At 34.3% G+C, this 18,620-nt stretch overlaps 1 protein-coding gene across 7 annotated transcripts in view; it reads right to left on the reverse strand.

The window, feature by feature from the left end:
* Window positions 1-1,150: 1,150 nt before the first annotated feature.
* The window catches only part of QKI (QKI, KH domain containing RNA binding), a 165,498-nt gene continuing 148,028 nt past the window's right edge, over window positions 1,151-18,620 (reverse strand). For 2 of the 7 annotated variants that reach the window (XM_086743747.1, XM_086743750.1), the window contains 4 exons: window positions 17,625-17,712; window positions 14,963-15,235; window positions 12,244-12,318; window positions 1,151-7,590 (listed from right to left, as the gene is read on the reverse strand). In XM_086743747.1, the coding sequence (XP_086599873.1) occupies window positions 7,574-7,590; window positions 12,244-12,318; window positions 14,963-15,235; window positions 17,625-17,712 (453 nt within the window). In that variant the 3' untranslated portion in view covers window positions 1,151-7,573. The other 5 variants (XM_086743744.1, XM_086743748.1, XM_086743749.1 and 2 more) reach the window with 3 other exon arrangements.

Genomic DNA, 18,620 nt, shown 5'->3' on the forward strand with positions numbered 1-18,620 from the left:
ACACTTATGCAGAAAGCGTTGGTAGAACAGTAGTAAGGTCTGTTGATATGAGTTTTCCAGTCATTACATTCTACATGCAACTTTAATTTGTAGACCAATAAATGCAATTCCTAGCGTGAACATGATCATAAATAGATATGACTGACTTGGTGCAAGGGCTGAGGAAGACCATCCCAATTCTGTTTGCTAGGAATCTGGATGGATGAAGGAGGCGGTGTGCGCAGTGCAGCCAAGGACAGCACAGAAAGTGGGGCTGTGCCCACACTTCCAGCCAGGGCTGCAGTGCAGGGGCACACTTGGGTTTGCATCCAGGCTAATAGCAAAGATGTGAAGGCTGCTTTACCTCCTCAAGTGGCACATGCCAAATAGCATCCCTACATTCTATGAACTACTGAGGTAGATATGACTAGATGCCACTACTTTGTTGAGACTCATCATGGAAGGTATCTTTGAATGCTAGTTATGCCAAATTTTTATTTCTGCTTGGAAGACTGCAGGAGTGTACCTAAACACTGGTAGTTAGCCTCCTCTCCTCTATTTTACCAGACTCCTAAAGACACCACATTTAACCTTATTATACACTTTCTTCTGAAGCAAACCATTTTTTATTTAAGCAGTGTAAGGCAGGAGGACTTTTTAGCAAATAATACCTTGCTAAATAAATTGTCTTAAACTGTAATTAGGTATCGCCATATAAATATTAATGAAAACACCATAATCTATTTCTTCTCCAAAGTGTGTTTATCACTAGTTTCATACTAGGTAGGGTGGCAAATTTATTATTTCAATTTTCTACAGTAACCAGAACCTCCCCCCAAACCAGTAGCTTTACTACAAAGTAGTATTCCTTTTCCTTATTTGCTCTAAACAATTGTAACAGTGATGCTTGCGGAAGTAAAATAACATCAAAATCACTTGGTCATCTTTAAGAAATTCATCGAATCAGTGCATCCACAAATCTATATTCAAAATGTGTATTGCATATTTACTGCATGCAATGCATACTTGCTTCATTTACAGTTATAGACAACAGCATATGCAATAAGAAACTGTTATGCAAAAAATACCCTGGTAATCAGATGACCATGAAAACTTAAGCCTCTTCAACAATTAACATCTTTCATAACACTGCTAAAAGCATTAATGAAAATTGAAGTGTGAAAAATGTACATTCTTTATTCTGCTGTTTAGATACAGAATAAAATTTAACTTTTCAGAAAATAAAACTATAGCTACAGCTTTGAGAGCTGTCAGTTTGCTTTTGAGGATAAAGTACATGCACTTTTTCCAGTTACTTTATTGCACATAATGTACAGTCATAAATGGTGGTTTATTTACATGTGTTTTGGCAATGTCCATGTTTGTTTTTCCCCTCAGAATACATTATTTTGCACAAACAAAACCTTAAATGTTTCACACAAACTGCCATAATACAAGTCAAAGCATGTGTATAGATGGTGGTTTCTTGCTGCTGTTTTCTCAATTAGTTCTTCTAAGAGTTTCAGCTCTCAGTTAATCTTTGCCCTGGGAGACAGATTCCTCCCAGTTAGTCTGTTGTCAAAGGCGGACATCCGAACGGCTGGCACCAAGAAATGAGCGCTGCAGCCTGCTGTGCCTAACACCCACCTCCTTTGCAGAACTGTACCACCTGCAATTAGCGCGCAGGCACATAGAAGGAAGAGCGCTGTACTTTCATTAACCAGTTTGATTCAACATTGATTACCATGTGTTAACGTTATGGTTCATGTGTTATTTGGATAGTATTCCGTTAATACTGTTTTAGAAAAAAAAAAGGTATCAAATGTATTAAAAACAAAATAGAAATTCCAGTAACAATTATGCACTTTCAACCCTGGGAATGTGTTACTCAGATTCCATTCTGTACACCGTGCTATTTCTGATGACTGCTATTTTTACCCAGATACAAATGATTACATTTTGTATATGTGTAAGTATGTTTCCCCCAAGTTTAAAGTAATTTTTAAATGGATGGCAACACACTTCAATGTCTCCCTGCATTTTCAGGGCAGAAAACCTTTTAGTGGTCCCCCTCAAAGAGTTCAATCTGGGAATAAACCATTTGTTACAGACAGATTTTGGACATACTTTTGAAGACAAGTTCAAATAAAATATCATCAGTATACACTAAACATATGTCTATTAAAAACATTTGATATATTCTGGATTGATAACACAAAAAAAATGCTCTTGGAGAAACCAAGTTTGTTGTACTTTGATACAACAGTTTACTTTTAAGACGTAAATAACACTGCTCAGATTTTAATTTGAAAGGCTCTATGATGTTTTTTTTATATTCTGACCTACTGAAAAAAAAAAACCAAAACCAAACCCCAAAAAAGAAAATGTATGATCTTTCAAGTGTTAGGACAATTTAACCCTAGAATAATAATAATAAAGAACAACCTAGCTTCAGTGACATAGCAATACTGAAGCCATCATCAAATTCAGTTCTAAAAATAGCTTGTTTCTTTCCTATAAGCAGGCAAAGTATAAAACAGTTAAATTTTCAGGCACTTAGGTAAACTGAGAAATGCATTTGGTGAACAACAATAATTAGCAAACAATTTTGATTTTAGAGTTTTCCTTTTCTTGCTGTCCTTCAGCTTTAAAGTATTTCAAAACTTGCAGCATTCGCTACTGCATATAATGAAGAATGAGATGAAAATGCACTGTGAACAGAGTATGACAGTAGGTAATACCTAATAAAAATAAAAAATAAAAAAATATTACAGAAAAGCAGTAGTTCTGGGAATAGAAGTATTCTTCAATATAAAATACTTATCTTTTGTCCCATCTGAATAGTTTCACCACTACTGGAGAGAGCACTTCACCATGTTTAAATGTGTGCCTCTGATAAAATTCTTTAGGAATATAAATTATTGGTTCTGAAGTGATATTTGTGCTATTATCCAATCAAAAGGTCCTAATGTTTTCTATTGTAATTGGTTTTTTTTTTTTTTTAATTGTCTGCCCGTGGCTGACTTTTAGGATACCAACATATTCATGATTTGTTAAATTAAAAAGATTTCTGTACAAGTGAAACTATTCTAAATGCACTGGTATTTCAGCTGTCCTCATACATTTTTGTAAAACAAAGAGCTACATGCCATTAAAAAACTAACAAACATCATCAGAGCTAGACTATTTTTCCTCCATAAAAAAAGATGCATTCTATTTTAATTATTACCAATACTGTGAGAAATTTTTAAAACTGAAGTTTTATATCGCATGGATTTCAAGATACATAGTTTGAAATATCATAAATTAGAGGCGGCATTTGAACACATGCAAAGACTCCTCGTCTGAATTTTTATAATCTTCAGAAAAAAAACTGGGCTTTCACCAAAACTGATATCTGAAGTGATCCACATCAAGGATGTCCCTAGACATCAGCTGCAATTACTGTCCAACTTCAGATTACAAATCTTGGAGGAAGACCCAGGATACGTAAAGGGGCCTCAGACAGCAGCAGCTTTAAGAGAAACGTTTCTGTAAAAGTATTTGCATAGATGTACATTCAAAACAGCATTTTCACCATTTCAACTCCCTGCGTTCATGTTGCTGCAATCATCCGCAGGGATACAGATCACATAAAGGCAGCCCTGAAATTTGAAATGGCTGATGCTTGGTAATTTAGAGAAAGGTATATTTTTGTACTTTCTGCAGTCATTAGGAAATGATCCAGTTTGACCTTTGGCTTACAGATATTGTACTCCCCTGAGCTAGGCAATACTGACAAGCTATAGCAGAAGTGAAAAAAAAAAAAAAAAAACAACTTAAAAATAGCACTAAATATAGAAAATAAGGCACTTTTGTCAAGGAAAACCCCCAGATTTTGTATTTCAATGTACGGTAATTCTATCTAGAAGTATTTTGTTCTTAGAAATGTCACATGATGCAACAATGAATCACGTGCCAAAACCAACAGATCACAAATTCCTATGAGATTAACTGCAGCCTCTGAATGGTTCAACAGAGAATCAAACTGGTTTCTGTACACCGTCACGATTCACCAATACACTGGCATCTTTGCTCTTTTGCTGTGAGCCGACAGTAATTATTTTAGAGAAAGAAAAAGAAAGTGTGGAATTAGTAATGCAGATGCTGAAAGGCAAGTGGCAAGACTCTACGAGAAGAATGCCTCAAAAAAACGCTACTTTGTTCCCATTTCTACTGGCACCTATTCCCCAAGGTAAAAGGCCAGAATGATCAAAGCCAATTTAATAGTAGTGTGCAGAATGTCAGCCGACAAACAACATAAAAACAAGTCACGTTGTGTTATCTGTGGTCACGTTCTTCAGGGTTAGTCCAGTAACTCAAGACTTTACATTCTTCTGTCTTTATTTGTTTATTTTAATTAAACATGTAATGGTTAATAAACAGACATAGTCCAGAGTTAGTAGGTTGGTATTATAACATTTATTAAAATAATGCTATGGGTTAATAGAAACAGCAAAGAACCAAAGAATTAAAATGCAAGCTATGTAAAAACCCAACTAAAACCCAAATATGTCTAATGTATTCATCCAGTAGCTAACTAAAAGCCCAAGAAAGACAACACTCCCAATATAATAAAGTACTGCAAAACAATTGGCAATTTTTCAGTTATCAAAATTGTGGGTTTTGCATTTTGTATCCTTTTTTTCTCAATCAGGAAAAAAATTCTTTTGAATGTTATATAACATACATATAAAACAAGATAGAAAAATACATTATAAACTTGTAACAATGGCTGTAAATACATTATCTTACATGTTTCTCATAGGCAATAGGTTGGTTATGGTACATACATAGCATGAAACTACTAAGATAATAAAGAATAGACAAATACATGTCATCTGTATGGTTACATACAAGCGACACTCCCATCTACCCACTCTAAAAAAATTACATAATACTGTCAGAAAGAAGTCTTAAAACTACTTATTTTAATAAAGAAAAAGTCATTAAAGAATGATAATACTGAGAACCAAGGCATTCAGAGATTTCAAAAGTCATGCTTTAAGTTGATCCAAAATTTTGTCAACTAAGTTTTCAGAAGTTTGTTCAGAGCAAACATTACTTTCACATGTCACACATCTATTTCATACACTTCCCCTCCCCCCCAGTAAAAGACCTTTGATAAACATCTAAAATGTCCAGGTTTTATCATAGCTGAGATGAAACTGGATCAAATACTGGTATTGTTTTAGCAAATCTCTCTTCAAATGTTCGAGTGTCGCAAGTTTATTCAACCAACCATCCAAAATAAAATCAAAATGGCACAGCATATACTGTAAGTAAAATCAACACAACTGTATGTGTAACAGGAAGACAAAGCCGGTGGCACAATAAACAAAAAGCTAGCTGAATACGAAAGGATGAATGTCTATTGCATAGTAAATAAACTGATAATTATTTCCAGGTGAGACAAGATGTTAGATGAGGTCACCATGCAGGTGCTTAAAAATGTAAGCCCTCTTAGCTTACTATTGACCTTTCATTTGGAAGCTGTGAAGATTTGCAGGAGGAGAATAAGTTGACGAGAGGGGAATAAAGTTATCACCTGATATTTGCCAAGTTTAGTACTGAGCTCCACGTGAAGTGATACTTAATGTTTTCAGAATTAAGTACTGTGCGTTCAACAGCTTCAGCTCTTTCAGTTGCTCAGCTCTATAAATCTCATGTGGAAATAAAGGTTAAAAATAAAGTATAGCTGGACTTCAAACAACTAGCTGATGTCCCTCTCCTGCTTATCTTATAAAGAAAAGCCAGCAGGCAGATCTAACAATAGTTAAGAGCTCAAAAACAAATAACGCGCATGCCGTTTGCCACTGCAAGAGCTGCTTGTAAAAACTGGGGACACGCTTAGACTATAGCTGAAAACTAGCTAAGCACTTTCATTATCCACAGAACATCCGTTTTCTGAGTGACGCCGAAGCCTACTATATTTGATGTATATCTATTCCAAACAAAATTAAGAAAACTCCTCTCCATCCCTGAACAAAAATGACATACTTCCAGCTCTACAAACACTTGTCAGCTAGTAGTCTCATTTAGCATGAGACAGCCTGTGTCACAGAACCCTTTGGTTTACATTGCACAAGTATGGCATTTGCTAGGAGTTAAACAGTAGAGTGGCTGAAATAACGATGGGCTGGTTTGACAAAAACTTAGCAAAAATTTAATGTAATGAGATTTTGGCAAAGTCACATCACACTAGTATGGCAAAAATCAGGTAATTAATATGGTCAACTCATCATTTGTCTTTCCTCACAGCTTCTTTCACATACTGGGCGACTGAGTGGCATGCAGTAACTTGTCTGAGGGAGAAGCTGATTATACAAGACATTTGACTAAATGACCATGAAGAAAATAAGGCACTTCCTTTTCTTTAGACTTATTCCAATACTTAAAAAATAAAAAAGAAAGACTAAAAGGCTCTTTTGGTCTTTTGTTTCTTGACAACCACCAGAAAAAATCATTTAATGAAATAAAGGGTTTCTTTGTTCTTTTTTTCTTTTTTTTATAACACTTGAAAGTATAAAATGCTACATTTCCAAAAATATATATTTTTTTTCTGCACCAGCACCCTTGTATAGTAAAAGTATCTACTTTTTTGTTAATTTTGTTTCAATGCACTACACTTTATCTACAATTTCATTACATGTATACAGCAAATAGGCAAGCATGGCTTTTACATCCTTAATGAATTTTTTTCTATACAGGGAGGTTTAAAAAAAAATATTTGAACAGTTTGCCCAGTAATGTGACACATAATGCATGTACCTTGTTCTCATGTAATCTTCTGAGGAGATCAAAATATGGTTAAAATAATTTAAACTCAGATTTTGCTTTAATAGTGTTGCTGTTTTGTTCTTTGCATTAATGTAGTTCTGAAAAGTCATCATAATCTGCATTTCATGGCACAGTTTCCTTTAAAATGTCCAATTTGGCAGGCAATAGAAAAAAGGCTGCAACGTCTGCCCTTTGAGGGCACTGGTAGTGACTAAACAGCATAATCAAATTTTGAATACTTTTTGGAATCCCTTCCCCAATGACATCCCTGACCAAAGGTTCATGCATGATGCATCATCACACAGTACATTCAGAGAGAGCTTTGACTTCTTTTTTTTTTTTTCCTTTTTTTATTCTTTTTTTTTTTTTTTTTGAGAAGAAAAATATTCCTAGAAGTCTCTCACAGTAACTGCCTCTGTCATCGGGTAGTTAAGGGACATCTGTCTCCATCTCGTGCGAGGCCTCCTTACCGTTCGCTTGGGGCGGGACACTAGAGGATGATCAGTGCGGAGGGATGAGTTGGACCTTATTGCTTTACTACTATTCAGTGCAGGTTCTAGAACCACTTTCACCCAAACAGGAGAACAACAAAAAGCGGAGTTGGAGGACAACAATTTCTTTGTCTGTTTTGTTAGATGGTAAGACGAACGGACAAGTGCCCCAGCTCGCTGCACTGAAGACAGGCAAGCAAAGGCGTTTACCAGTTAACTGATCAGCAGGCAGGCATGGTCAGGTCATCATTGGGTGAAGAGTTCAGAGGTCAGAAGGTCATAGGTTAGTTGCCGGTGGCGGCTGGGTGGTTAGAAACAAAAAAAAAACAAAACAAAAAAAAGAAAGAAAAGATAGAGAAGAGATTAGTTCCAGCTAGTGACAGCTTAATGACAACATGAAAACTAATCACAACTAATAAAAAAAACAAGCATGTTTAATTCTGACATACTGATCGACACCATCTACAGAATGCAATAAAATCATGACAGCCCTCCATCATGATTTGGACACGTGAAGGAGAAGCCCGCTCCCACAAAACTGGTTAACAGGAAAAATAGAGATAAAATACAACTAACGACTAATGGTTAGTAGCAGTCGATGAAGGAAACTGGAAAACAAAAAACGATGGAACAGTTTTGGAACTGGGTAGAAGATTTCTGGAACAACAGTCAGTGCACAGCATCAGTATCTGACTGCTATTAAGCATTAGTACCTCACCAGGTGCAAGCATTAAAGCAACTATTAATGATGGATGTGATTATTAATAACTGGTTGTTAAAAGAATGGAGTAATCTAAAGAATTCTGGACTTAGAGAAACAATTTGGTTCAACAAACTATGGGCCAAACAAAGGGATTTTGTTCAATAAATTTTTTATTGCCTTTCATTTATTCTATTTACAAACAACATGGAATTTCTTGGCCTCATGATACAAAGCAATACTAAACTGTAGTCTAGCAATGTAGGCATCATCGTGGGAACCAGGGAAACGCCCAGCCTGCTACTTTAGCCAGCATTTTCCTGTTCAAAATACTATTTTACACATATAGGACACTTATAAAATGCACTTGCATGTAAACACTGTAAAAGTCCTGCCATTTTAAAGTCTATACTTAAAAAGCTCTAAGTACATCAAAAAATAGAGAAAATATCTAATTGATACTAATAAGGCATTTTAAAACTACAAACAGCTCTCTTTATTCATTTTCAAAGCTAATACTCTGCAAATACAATAAAATCTGACATTTCATATACATTCCTGCTTTATATTTTTATATTTTAAAAGAAGCCACCTGTAAATACTATTTTCTTTTGCAAAAACAAAAACAAGAAAACAAAACAAAAAAATAAAACCCAAACCCACAAACAAATTACAGTAAAACATAAAAAAGTTCTCAAGTGGAAAGTTATCATTCCAAATGTTCTTGAGCTGTTCCTTCTTTAATCATTCTCTCACATTCTCCTTCACCAAACTTGGTCCACTTAACAGTAGTATGATTTTTTTTTAATTTTTTTTTTTTAAGACTCATTCAACAGCTTAATTATAGCTAATAAATTCTGAGGTTGATAAAGGTTTTGTACTGTTGCCATTTTGACTAAGGCAGAGGAGATGAAAGTGAGAAAGGTATTCAGTGCAAAGTCAGATTTGTGCCATTACATAAAATGAAGTCCAGTAGGTGTAATATTCACAGATACCATCGATTTAGCTTCTTTCTCGTGGGCTGATTTACTTTCACACAGTAAAAATGGCCTATCATTTAGGATACAGTTCATAACACTATGAAAAATTACTACTGTAACATAAATGAGACCACATGCTCCCTGAATTTTTTCAGATTCATGCTAAGTGGGATTTGTTTAAATTAAAACAGCTGTTTCAAAAATAAGCAAAAATAAAAATAAATATTTTATGTGGCACAATCTCACCACCTTACAGGTATACTAGAAACAGACTCTTAAAGCATTTTGATATTGATTACAATTTTGATTAAATGGTATTAAAATTTATATATAAATTATGTGACACTTGGTTTGGATAAAACATTCAAGAAAATTCTCAGTATTAATATTTCTTGTGGAGTTTATAATGAAAGCAAGCTACCTTTTAAAAATACCAGTACACCTGTGATACATCCTCTGCCAAGTCTCTGGCCTTCTACAGTACACACAGGTTTGACAACTGTGCAACACCATTTACAGTTTATTACAATTAAATCTGTCAGTCTCTCTGTTATATGCATCAAATTCAATTTTGTATTACTTATAAACTGGGGTTTTATTCTGAGTTAAAATAAGCTATATTTTTCAACCCTTCACCAATTCTAAATACTTAGTTGTAAGAGTAAAACATTTACACATTTGGGGATTCTTGCTTTAAATGCAGTGCTTATCTCTTAAAAAAAAATCCAACAACTATGCAAAGAATAAAAACCTACTTAAAAAGTGAATGCAGTAGTACTACAAAGTCATCTGAAAGTCGATTTAGAATTAAAAAAAAAACACTTTAGACCCAGTGAATGCAAATAGATTTAGTGACATTTAACTGTATAAAAAAAGTTTATGCATTAAAAAAAAAAAAAAAGTATTTCGGTTTGCTGACATTGTTTTTCATTGCTACAGCTACAGAAGTATACTGGTGACAGAACAACCAATTAGGTGAATATGGTAAATACTGATAGTATTTTAATTCTCCAACATAATTTTAGCACATTAAAATAAACTGTTTTACTGCTGAACAAAGTTCTCTTCAAAACCTTTTGTTAAACTATTAAATCTGTGCAGTGATAATCTAGGATTTCAAACTCAAAAGACCATGAAGTATAGTTGTAAAATTAACTTTGTGTAAGTTTCTCAATACTCACTGATATTATTTAGATAAGACTTTAAAATAACTTTCTCCTGAAATGTCAGCATGGTTTTCATGCTAAAAGAGAGATGTATGCATGACTTATTCCACAGGAGATAAGCAATATGTATTTATTTATCTACTTTAGACAGTGGGCTTCCAACATTGATAGAAATGAACACTGTATTAGCAGAAAATGGTTGTATTTTAAAAGAAGGTGAAATGATGCCAATAATAAATTTCAATTACTTATAAGTGACCCAGATGAAAAATCTAGGCCCTATGTAAAATATTTAAAGTCTATGAACATTACAATGATAAACTTAAACTACAAATTGGTTGTCCCTCCCCATCCCATCACACTTATCAGTGTACTTACTAGCTGTTTCAGGCAAATGTCTAATTAAACAAGAATATAGTCTGATTCGTCACCTGAAACTACCACTGCAGATCATGAGAGACCATTATAAAAAAAAATTATTTTTTCAACATCAGGTCAAATTTTCAAGACAACCAAATCCTTACTACTTCATTACTCTTGAAAGAAATAGGTTTTAATCTTTTTTTTTAATTTCCTTTTTTCCTCCTTTTTTTTTTGGTAACATGGGTTACGACCGTACTCTGATTATACCCTGTTGCCCACTGAAGAGTTCTCAAGACATAAGAACAAGCAATTGGGCTGTAAATAGTGTGTGTTGATACAAAAGAAGAAGTAATCTTCTAGAAAACTTTAGTGTCTTGTAATCAGCCTTACACTTTCTGTAAAGTGTAAGATCATGTGAAAGGTAAGAGTGTTACATAAATATAGCAAATATCCAGGAGAGCTCTTTTTACTGTATTGACTGAAATCTGTATTGTTTCTTGTAGTTAACTTACGGAACGTTGTGAAAAGTGAGGTGTAGTCAATGTTAGGAGATGTCAGACCTGTCACCTGAATTTGGCTTTTGAATATTACAATATGGAAGTCTGCACAACACTGATTTTGATGACAGCAGAATAATAATACTTGGCATGTAATGCTTTGCATCCTCAAAGCCCTGTACAAAACAATAACCCCCACAACACCCCTGTGAGGTAGGGAAGTATTATTATCCTTATTTTACAGATGGGAAAACATACACAGAGAGATTAAATGACTTGCCAAAACCCACAGTGAGTCAGCAGCAGGGATGGATAAGAGTTCAGCCCACATACTGCTTCCTAGCCAATGTCAATAAACCGAAAATATCACGTTTCTCAATAAGCTTAAATACTTCATTCAGGGGTCCAAAGGCATTAACTTGAGGAACAGGAGAAAAATGAAGATTTACTTTCCATTCAAAGGTTCAAGAGAGATGCCCAAATATTGGATGTCATCTCACCAACAGGACTTCAAAAGTTGCTTCTCCTTCAGGTTACACATTTTAGCAGCAAAAGGCAAATACCAAGAAATAGATTTTGGAAAAAAAAAAAAAAAAAAAAAATCCCAAAACATCCTCCCTTCCCCCACCCTTAGTAATTCAAACTCAAACAACTTTTGAAGTATTATCTTCACAGCCCTTACCTTTCTGAATTCAGTCAGGTATCTGAGAACATGCATCCTCCTCATAATATACAGTACAGTGGCTCAAAAGTTTATTGGAAAAAAAAGGAATCTAAATCTTCAGATTTCTCCACACACAGACAGGAGGCATTTATTCCTTTACTTCTTTCTCATTAAGCAACCATCCATTCATTTTATTTTGCAACACCAATCTGATATTTCCACACCAATTAAAAGAACAATTGGGGGAGGGGGAACATGACCAAATTAATTAGTGCAGTACTGAATTTATAGTGTTTCCTGATGCAGATGGATCTTTAAATAATTTTAAAAATTGAATCAGTTATAGCATTTATATTAAATATACTGCAAAGTTTATATATTTACTTGAGTTGGGAAAGGCAAGTTTACAAAATGTTTCTAAAACCGCAAGCATTCCCAAAGCTTTAAAATATTGACTATTCAGATTTTTGAGAAAAATAATGAATGGGTCAAAATAGGGTATTTGGTTAACCAGCTGTGGTGTTGCAAATCTCATGTACACTCAAAGCACTTCTTACAAACAAGAACTGCAGAACTAAACTAACCTCGGTCTGCGGTCACAATCCTTTGGTAAGGATGGACACGCATATCGTGCCTTCGAACTTTAGTAGCCACCGCACCTAGTTAAATTGCAATTACCAAGACAAAGTTAGAAAACATTCAAAGAAAACATTAACAGCAGGTTTATCAAAATGGATTTAAATGATCATTAACTACAAAAGTTCATTTTAAGAAAAGCAACAAGTTAAGGCACAGTAGTTTCAAATCTTAATCTTAAAAAGAAGTTTATCTGTGCAGATTAATATTGCATTTATTTTCAACATCCTGGCCTTAACCTGTTTAATCCATTCATTTACAATCCCAAAATTACAGTATTTCATGAAATCTATTAGACCCAAGCACATTTAAGCTTTACTAGTCACATATTCACTGAAGTGCCTTTCTTGCAGCAGGACTATTTTAAATAATGCCATCTTTTAATACTGACAATTATTTGCTAACCCTTAAGATCACTTCCAGTTCTACCACAAAAAAAAAAAGTTTTAAAGGAATTCTTCAAGCCTACAGATTGTGATTTTAAACTTTAAGTCAATAAGTATGAACTGCAATGAATTAGGTGATTAGTAAAGCAAACACTATATAGAACACTTAGCAGTCAGTATACTACTATACACTCATAAATTACAGCTACTCTGTAATAATAGGAGCTAATCCAAATTAATAGCACTATTTTATTTTAAATCTATGTGCAAAAAAGTGCAAGTAAGTCACTGACTGCTAGGCCAAGCTTTTTTCAAGGCTGCTGAAACTAAGCATTTGTTAAAATTCAGATCTGATGAAGGATCAGTTAAGACCGTTCTTGAATTCTTAGCCTTTCGTTGGGAAAGCCATACCTGAAGATAAAAGGAAGGGAATTAAAAGTTAGTCACCAACTAAAATTTGATCCCAACACCAATATCCCCCAAAATACTAATAGGGATGCATTTTGTTGCCATTTTTAACAGAATTATTGTAAGATATCTTAAAAGTCCACAAAAATGGACAAAATATAGCATACTATTAATGAGTGTATTATGAAGTAAAACTCAACAAAAAACTAATTTAATTAACTCTAAACAATTGCTCAGATAATAGAGCAGACATATTAAGAGTTATTGATTCTATGCTACCTAAGTGTGAGTGTGGTCCTTTTTTTTTCCCCTTCCGCTTTCCTTTTCTAAATAAGATTATTTGGCGAGATCTGGGCTCTCACAGCTAAGCCCAAAAGCATGCAAAGTTTTCAAATCCAATTTTGGGAGTAATTTTCCTCTCCTCTCTTTCTGTAGAAAATTCTGTGAGATATCAAACTTCCCTGTATTGTATTTAATTGTTACTATGGAATGATGTATTTCCTTACTTGCTATCAACTGAATTTAGGAGATGGGTTTGCCACTAACTGGTAGCTACCCTGACGATGCCTGTAACTGTGACTCTACACCAGGACATACTGCAAATGGATTTGCAGACTGGGGGTGGAGGAGCTAGGGAGAATATTTACATGTTTGTGGGAAATTAATAAATTATGACATTATCATATGCTCACTGAATGTTGGCTATGGGGTAACACACAACAACCACAAATTGCTCAAAGACAGACTTACTGCATACTTTTGTCCTACTAAAATTTTTATTATTGATTCACTAATCCTGAAAGGCGGAATTCTTTTTTTTTTTTTTGAACTGTACAAAATACAACATGGGAACATGCACATATATAGATAACTCAAGAATATTTGCCACGTAAATGAAACACTGATTTTTTTGCAATACTTTCAAACAAAATACTGACTTTGAACCTTACTGTCCAGTGTTCATTAGAGATGTTTAGAATTCTTGTAAATCAATAACTGCCACTGAACAAACAAAGATCAAAGTCCTATAAAATCAACATTATGCAGCACCAAGGTCATATGCCATTCAGAACAAACTGAAGAGAAAAGATTATTTAGATTCTGTAGATGGAAGGAAGAAACTATTGGAACTGCTTGTTCCATATTGACCAGTTAACTGAATTGTCACAGCTGCTGTATCATTCTTGCCTTCACAGAGCAAGTCAATGGTCTGAAATATTAGGAGTTATGGACATTTCAATCCAATGTATACAAAAGAAGCCATCAGTAAAGTTGCTAATTGTATCATCCTTTGTCAGAACTTAGTTTGCTTTATATTCATTCACGGAAATTATTTTCTGCTTACAAAATGATTTACAGCTTTCTGACGCTAAGGAGAGACTCATCCATTGTGTACTAAACAAAGAAGCAAAAATCCCAACAAACTGGTAAAAACAGACCTTTCCATTCTCTCCAGTTTTGCTACTAAAAAGGTATAGCAAAATATAGTTCTCTCTTCCAAAGATTAGAGGAAATCAATTTATATTGAAGAGAGCACAAACAAATCTGGTATTTATGGGAGTCCAAATAACATCTAATAGATGCCAACTCCTATTTGTTTGGTTTTTTTTCTTGCCTACATACCCACCATCTAGCATTATATAAACATTAAGATTTTATTTTCAGTAACCTTATTAATATACTAAACACACATACTCAGTAACGTATAAGAGTTACATATACCATTTGAGCAGTTTTCCTAGGCAGTTTCGATATACCTGAGATAAGATTGTTGCCTCAAATTTTTTTCTGCGAGCCCCATGACCTCTACCTTGCAAATATCACAAAAGCATAAGCAACATGTTCTCCAGTCATCCGTGTACAAAGCTCTTACCTAATACACCACTAGGTTCAATAGGATACTCAAGGATTGATGTAGCTGGTGCCAGCGTGTAGGGGTATTCATACGGTGTGTAAATTAAACCAGCTTCGGGTCCAGGTGGAACTATTGCAGCGGTGGGATGAGGAGTTCCGTTTGGCATGACAGCGGTTTGTATTTGTCTGATCAAAGGCATTATGGTAGGGCCAGCTGGCGTAGGAGTACGCAGGGCAGCTGGTGGGAGAACAGGCGCAGGCCCAGTAATAATCCTTGGAGCCTGGGCTGTTGCTGCAAGAGAAAAGGCAAGGGCTGCTACAGTAAGCAAAGAAATTCAGAGGAAAGTATGGAGATAGCAGTACAAAACGTGGAAAGAATGGGAAAAAAGGGGAAAAGTAGGAAAGAAGAAAAATAAAAGGAAATCATTAGTACATGCGCTGATCACACAGTGCCAAAGCACACCATTCAAATGCAAACAGCTTTCCATTTTCCAGTGTGATTAAGTATGAACATGCAAAATAAAAAAGCCATTGTAAAACAGTGAGGTAGATTTCTCAAACAGGTTACACAGCACAAAAGCTCCATTTAGACCACATTTCTTCATTTACGCTATCAAGACTGCATGAGACTGAGATGCATGCAGGAGATACAAGGAAAATACTGTAATAATCAAATACAGAGTAAAAAATTTAGTGCAACTACAGAGTCCACAGATACTCAGTTATGCAGAGCTGCTGTTTGAGTCTACAGTTTTTATATATCTTAAACTTGTATTTAAATACATACATAATTCAATTTTCCAGGATCAGTTAAAGATTACCTAGAAACACAATGCATCTCGTCTTCTACTCTAACATGAATAAAATAGACCGAAAAGTGATTTCTATATCAAATTCCCCACAATAAAATACTTTATTTGTATTAGAAGTTCTCTATGGCCTTGCTTAGGTTAAAGAAAATAGGTATTTAAAAAAAACCAAACCAAACCAAACCAAACCAAAACAAAAACCAGTGCTAGCACATTTCATTAACTGTTACTGAAGCCTGCTGGCATGCAAGATAAACAGCTTTTTAAACATGAACACATCAGCTAGTAACAGCCAATCTTGAAGGCTTATAATTTGTAGATTTCTATGCACTGTTTTTGATCTACATTGAGTTAATTAACTTACAGGTCATCTGGAAAAAGAAACGTGGGGGAAGGTTTTAAGATTTGAGACTTATGGGTTTTTTTAATTACTTTTATTTTTTAAACAAAAGTACTCAGACTTAATGTATTCATTTAAAAAACACCTCAAACATTTTCATTTCCTTTCTTAAATGGAAATAAACCAGTATGGCTGCTACATCTTCAAGTTTTCAGTAAAACCAAAACAGAAACAGTGAAATTGTCTTATTATCAAAACCTGAATATTACTGTGGAAATCTCTAGTCAAGGAAAAAAAAAAAAAAAAAAGGAAAGGAAAAAAAAAAGGAAAAAAAAATCCATCTTTCCACTTGCACTGATACAATACACCTATGGGAATAGATCAGACAAAGGAATCATTCAAATTTATATAAAGGTTTCTATGTAACAGTTTGCGTCAATTTAAACTAATCTGAAAGCTGTTTTACTCATAAATTTGCAATAATTTAGAGACTAAAATATATTTAAAACCAAGCTAGCTTTAAATATTATGGTGTTCATTAGGGTTGAAAGATTCACCACTACTATTGTAGTAGTAAAAGCCCTTGCTTATGTCTCTTTTCAAATCAGAATAATTACACTGGTGTAAGCACTCTCAAATTGACCTAACTGCATTCCAACCTTTAAACATATTTAACATTGAAATGGCGACTGTGTGCAGAAACAAATTTGCAAATATCAGTAGGCCCTTAGTGAAAAGACCGATTTAACTGTGCTTACATTTGACATCTGTATCACAGTAAAAATTTACTTTGGAACAGTATCAGTAACTACATCTTCAGCAGGAGAAATTAGCTTTTCAACTAGAGAAAATAATTTGTATCACACATCATAGGTATATGCTCTCATTAATAGGTGTATGTAATTAATTTTCAAGTGTAAACCTGAGCATACATGCGTTTGCAAAAGCATTCTCACACAAATGTAATGGAAGAAATTGTAAAAATGGCTCATTACATCACTGATCCCTGTGAACTCAGCTGTGAAATCAGTTGATGAATTGTTGGAAAACATAACATTGGGGGGGACACATGCAAGCAAGATGAAAGGAAGGAATACGATACAGAAAAATGTATTCACAGTATCCTGAACATCTGTAACATTTTCAAATTAAAACTCTAAAAATAAAATTGAAAAGGAGTCCATTGTCCTTTTTATGCATTAAGGAAAAAAATATTGTAAATAGAAGTATGGCTTAAAGTTTGAATTTTTTAAAACTATGTATTTGTAAACATTTCAACCCAGGCATACTGTTAAAAAAAAAAAAAAAAAAAAAAAAAAAAAAAAAGAGGGGAAAACCCCACAAAAACCCCCCAAACGGACACAACTTATCTCCAGAAGATCTTTTGCAACAGCTACCTATTATTCTGTTAGTTTTTTATTGCCTTCCATTCTCCAACACAGTTGCTACTGTACACTTGCCAAAGTAGCTTTAGGAATCAAAACCTGCAATCATTACTACGGCATTGACCCTCGAGCTTATGACATGCTTACGTGATTTGATGTTGGCATCTCTGTAGGTGCCATTCAGAATTGCAAGCTCCATCAGCTGCATCTTTTTAAGGCTGTCTTCTCCTTCTGCCTGTTTGTGAGAAGATGGGAAGAAAGTAATGCTTATTAATTCACTAGTGCACAAGATGTAAGGGACCTAGAATAAAATGCCTTCAAGTTTTAACCAAGCAAAATACTTGCTTATCATTAGTCACAAAACCAGTAAGCTTTTCCTTAAAATTAAGTGCAAGTTGCCTGCTGTCTATCATTAAGTGGTGTTGATTATCTTAGAAGAGTTTTGAAAAAGGCTGATATCATAAATTATAAAAAGAGGATTAAGTCTAAGTTGTGTTTGATAGAAATTGTTTAAGGAATTTTTTTCTCAAGTTTTAGTAAACATTTTCATGTACTCCTAAAGGGATCTTTTTAAAAAAATGTATTATTGGGCTACAGAAAGAATAGTTACCACGAATTTTAAGCAACTTCAGTTTATTGTAACTTGCTCCACTGTAGTTGATACTTACTATTTTGGGGGCAGGGGGGTGGGGGACAAATAAAAAATAAACAAAAAACTTTGAATGGCTTTCCAAACAAAGCATCAACAACTGCTGCAAGGCAGAAAAGGCAGAATTCATAATCCTGGCACATACAGATGTATTCTGAATAGGATATAACTACTAGTAACACAATATATATTATTATTGGTTTTGCTTCAATTTAAATTACTTCCCTGAAGTTATCTACTCCATTGGTATCCTGCAGCTTGCATAAATACTACGCAGTATCCCGTAAAAAAGCTCACTTTTTCAGTTACTAACAAAAATATTTCTAGACAGTACAATTTTAAGACCAGACATTTTCTGATCTGTCTTTCCAGAAATACTACCATTTGTTTAGTCTACATCCTATCAACCAGAAAACAAGATTATGATATAGGAAACCCAAGAGAAATGGTCAGTGTCTACTTTAATGTTAAGTTACCTCCTTGCTTCTTGTATT

Source organism: Chlamydotis macqueenii, chromosome 3 (assembly GCF_036417535.1).
Source record: "Chlamydotis macqueenii isolate bChlMac1 chromosome 3, bChlMac1.mat, whole genome shotgun sequence".
Lineage (NCBI taxonomy): Eukaryota > Metazoa > Chordata > Aves > Otidiformes > Otididae > Chlamydotis > Chlamydotis macqueenii.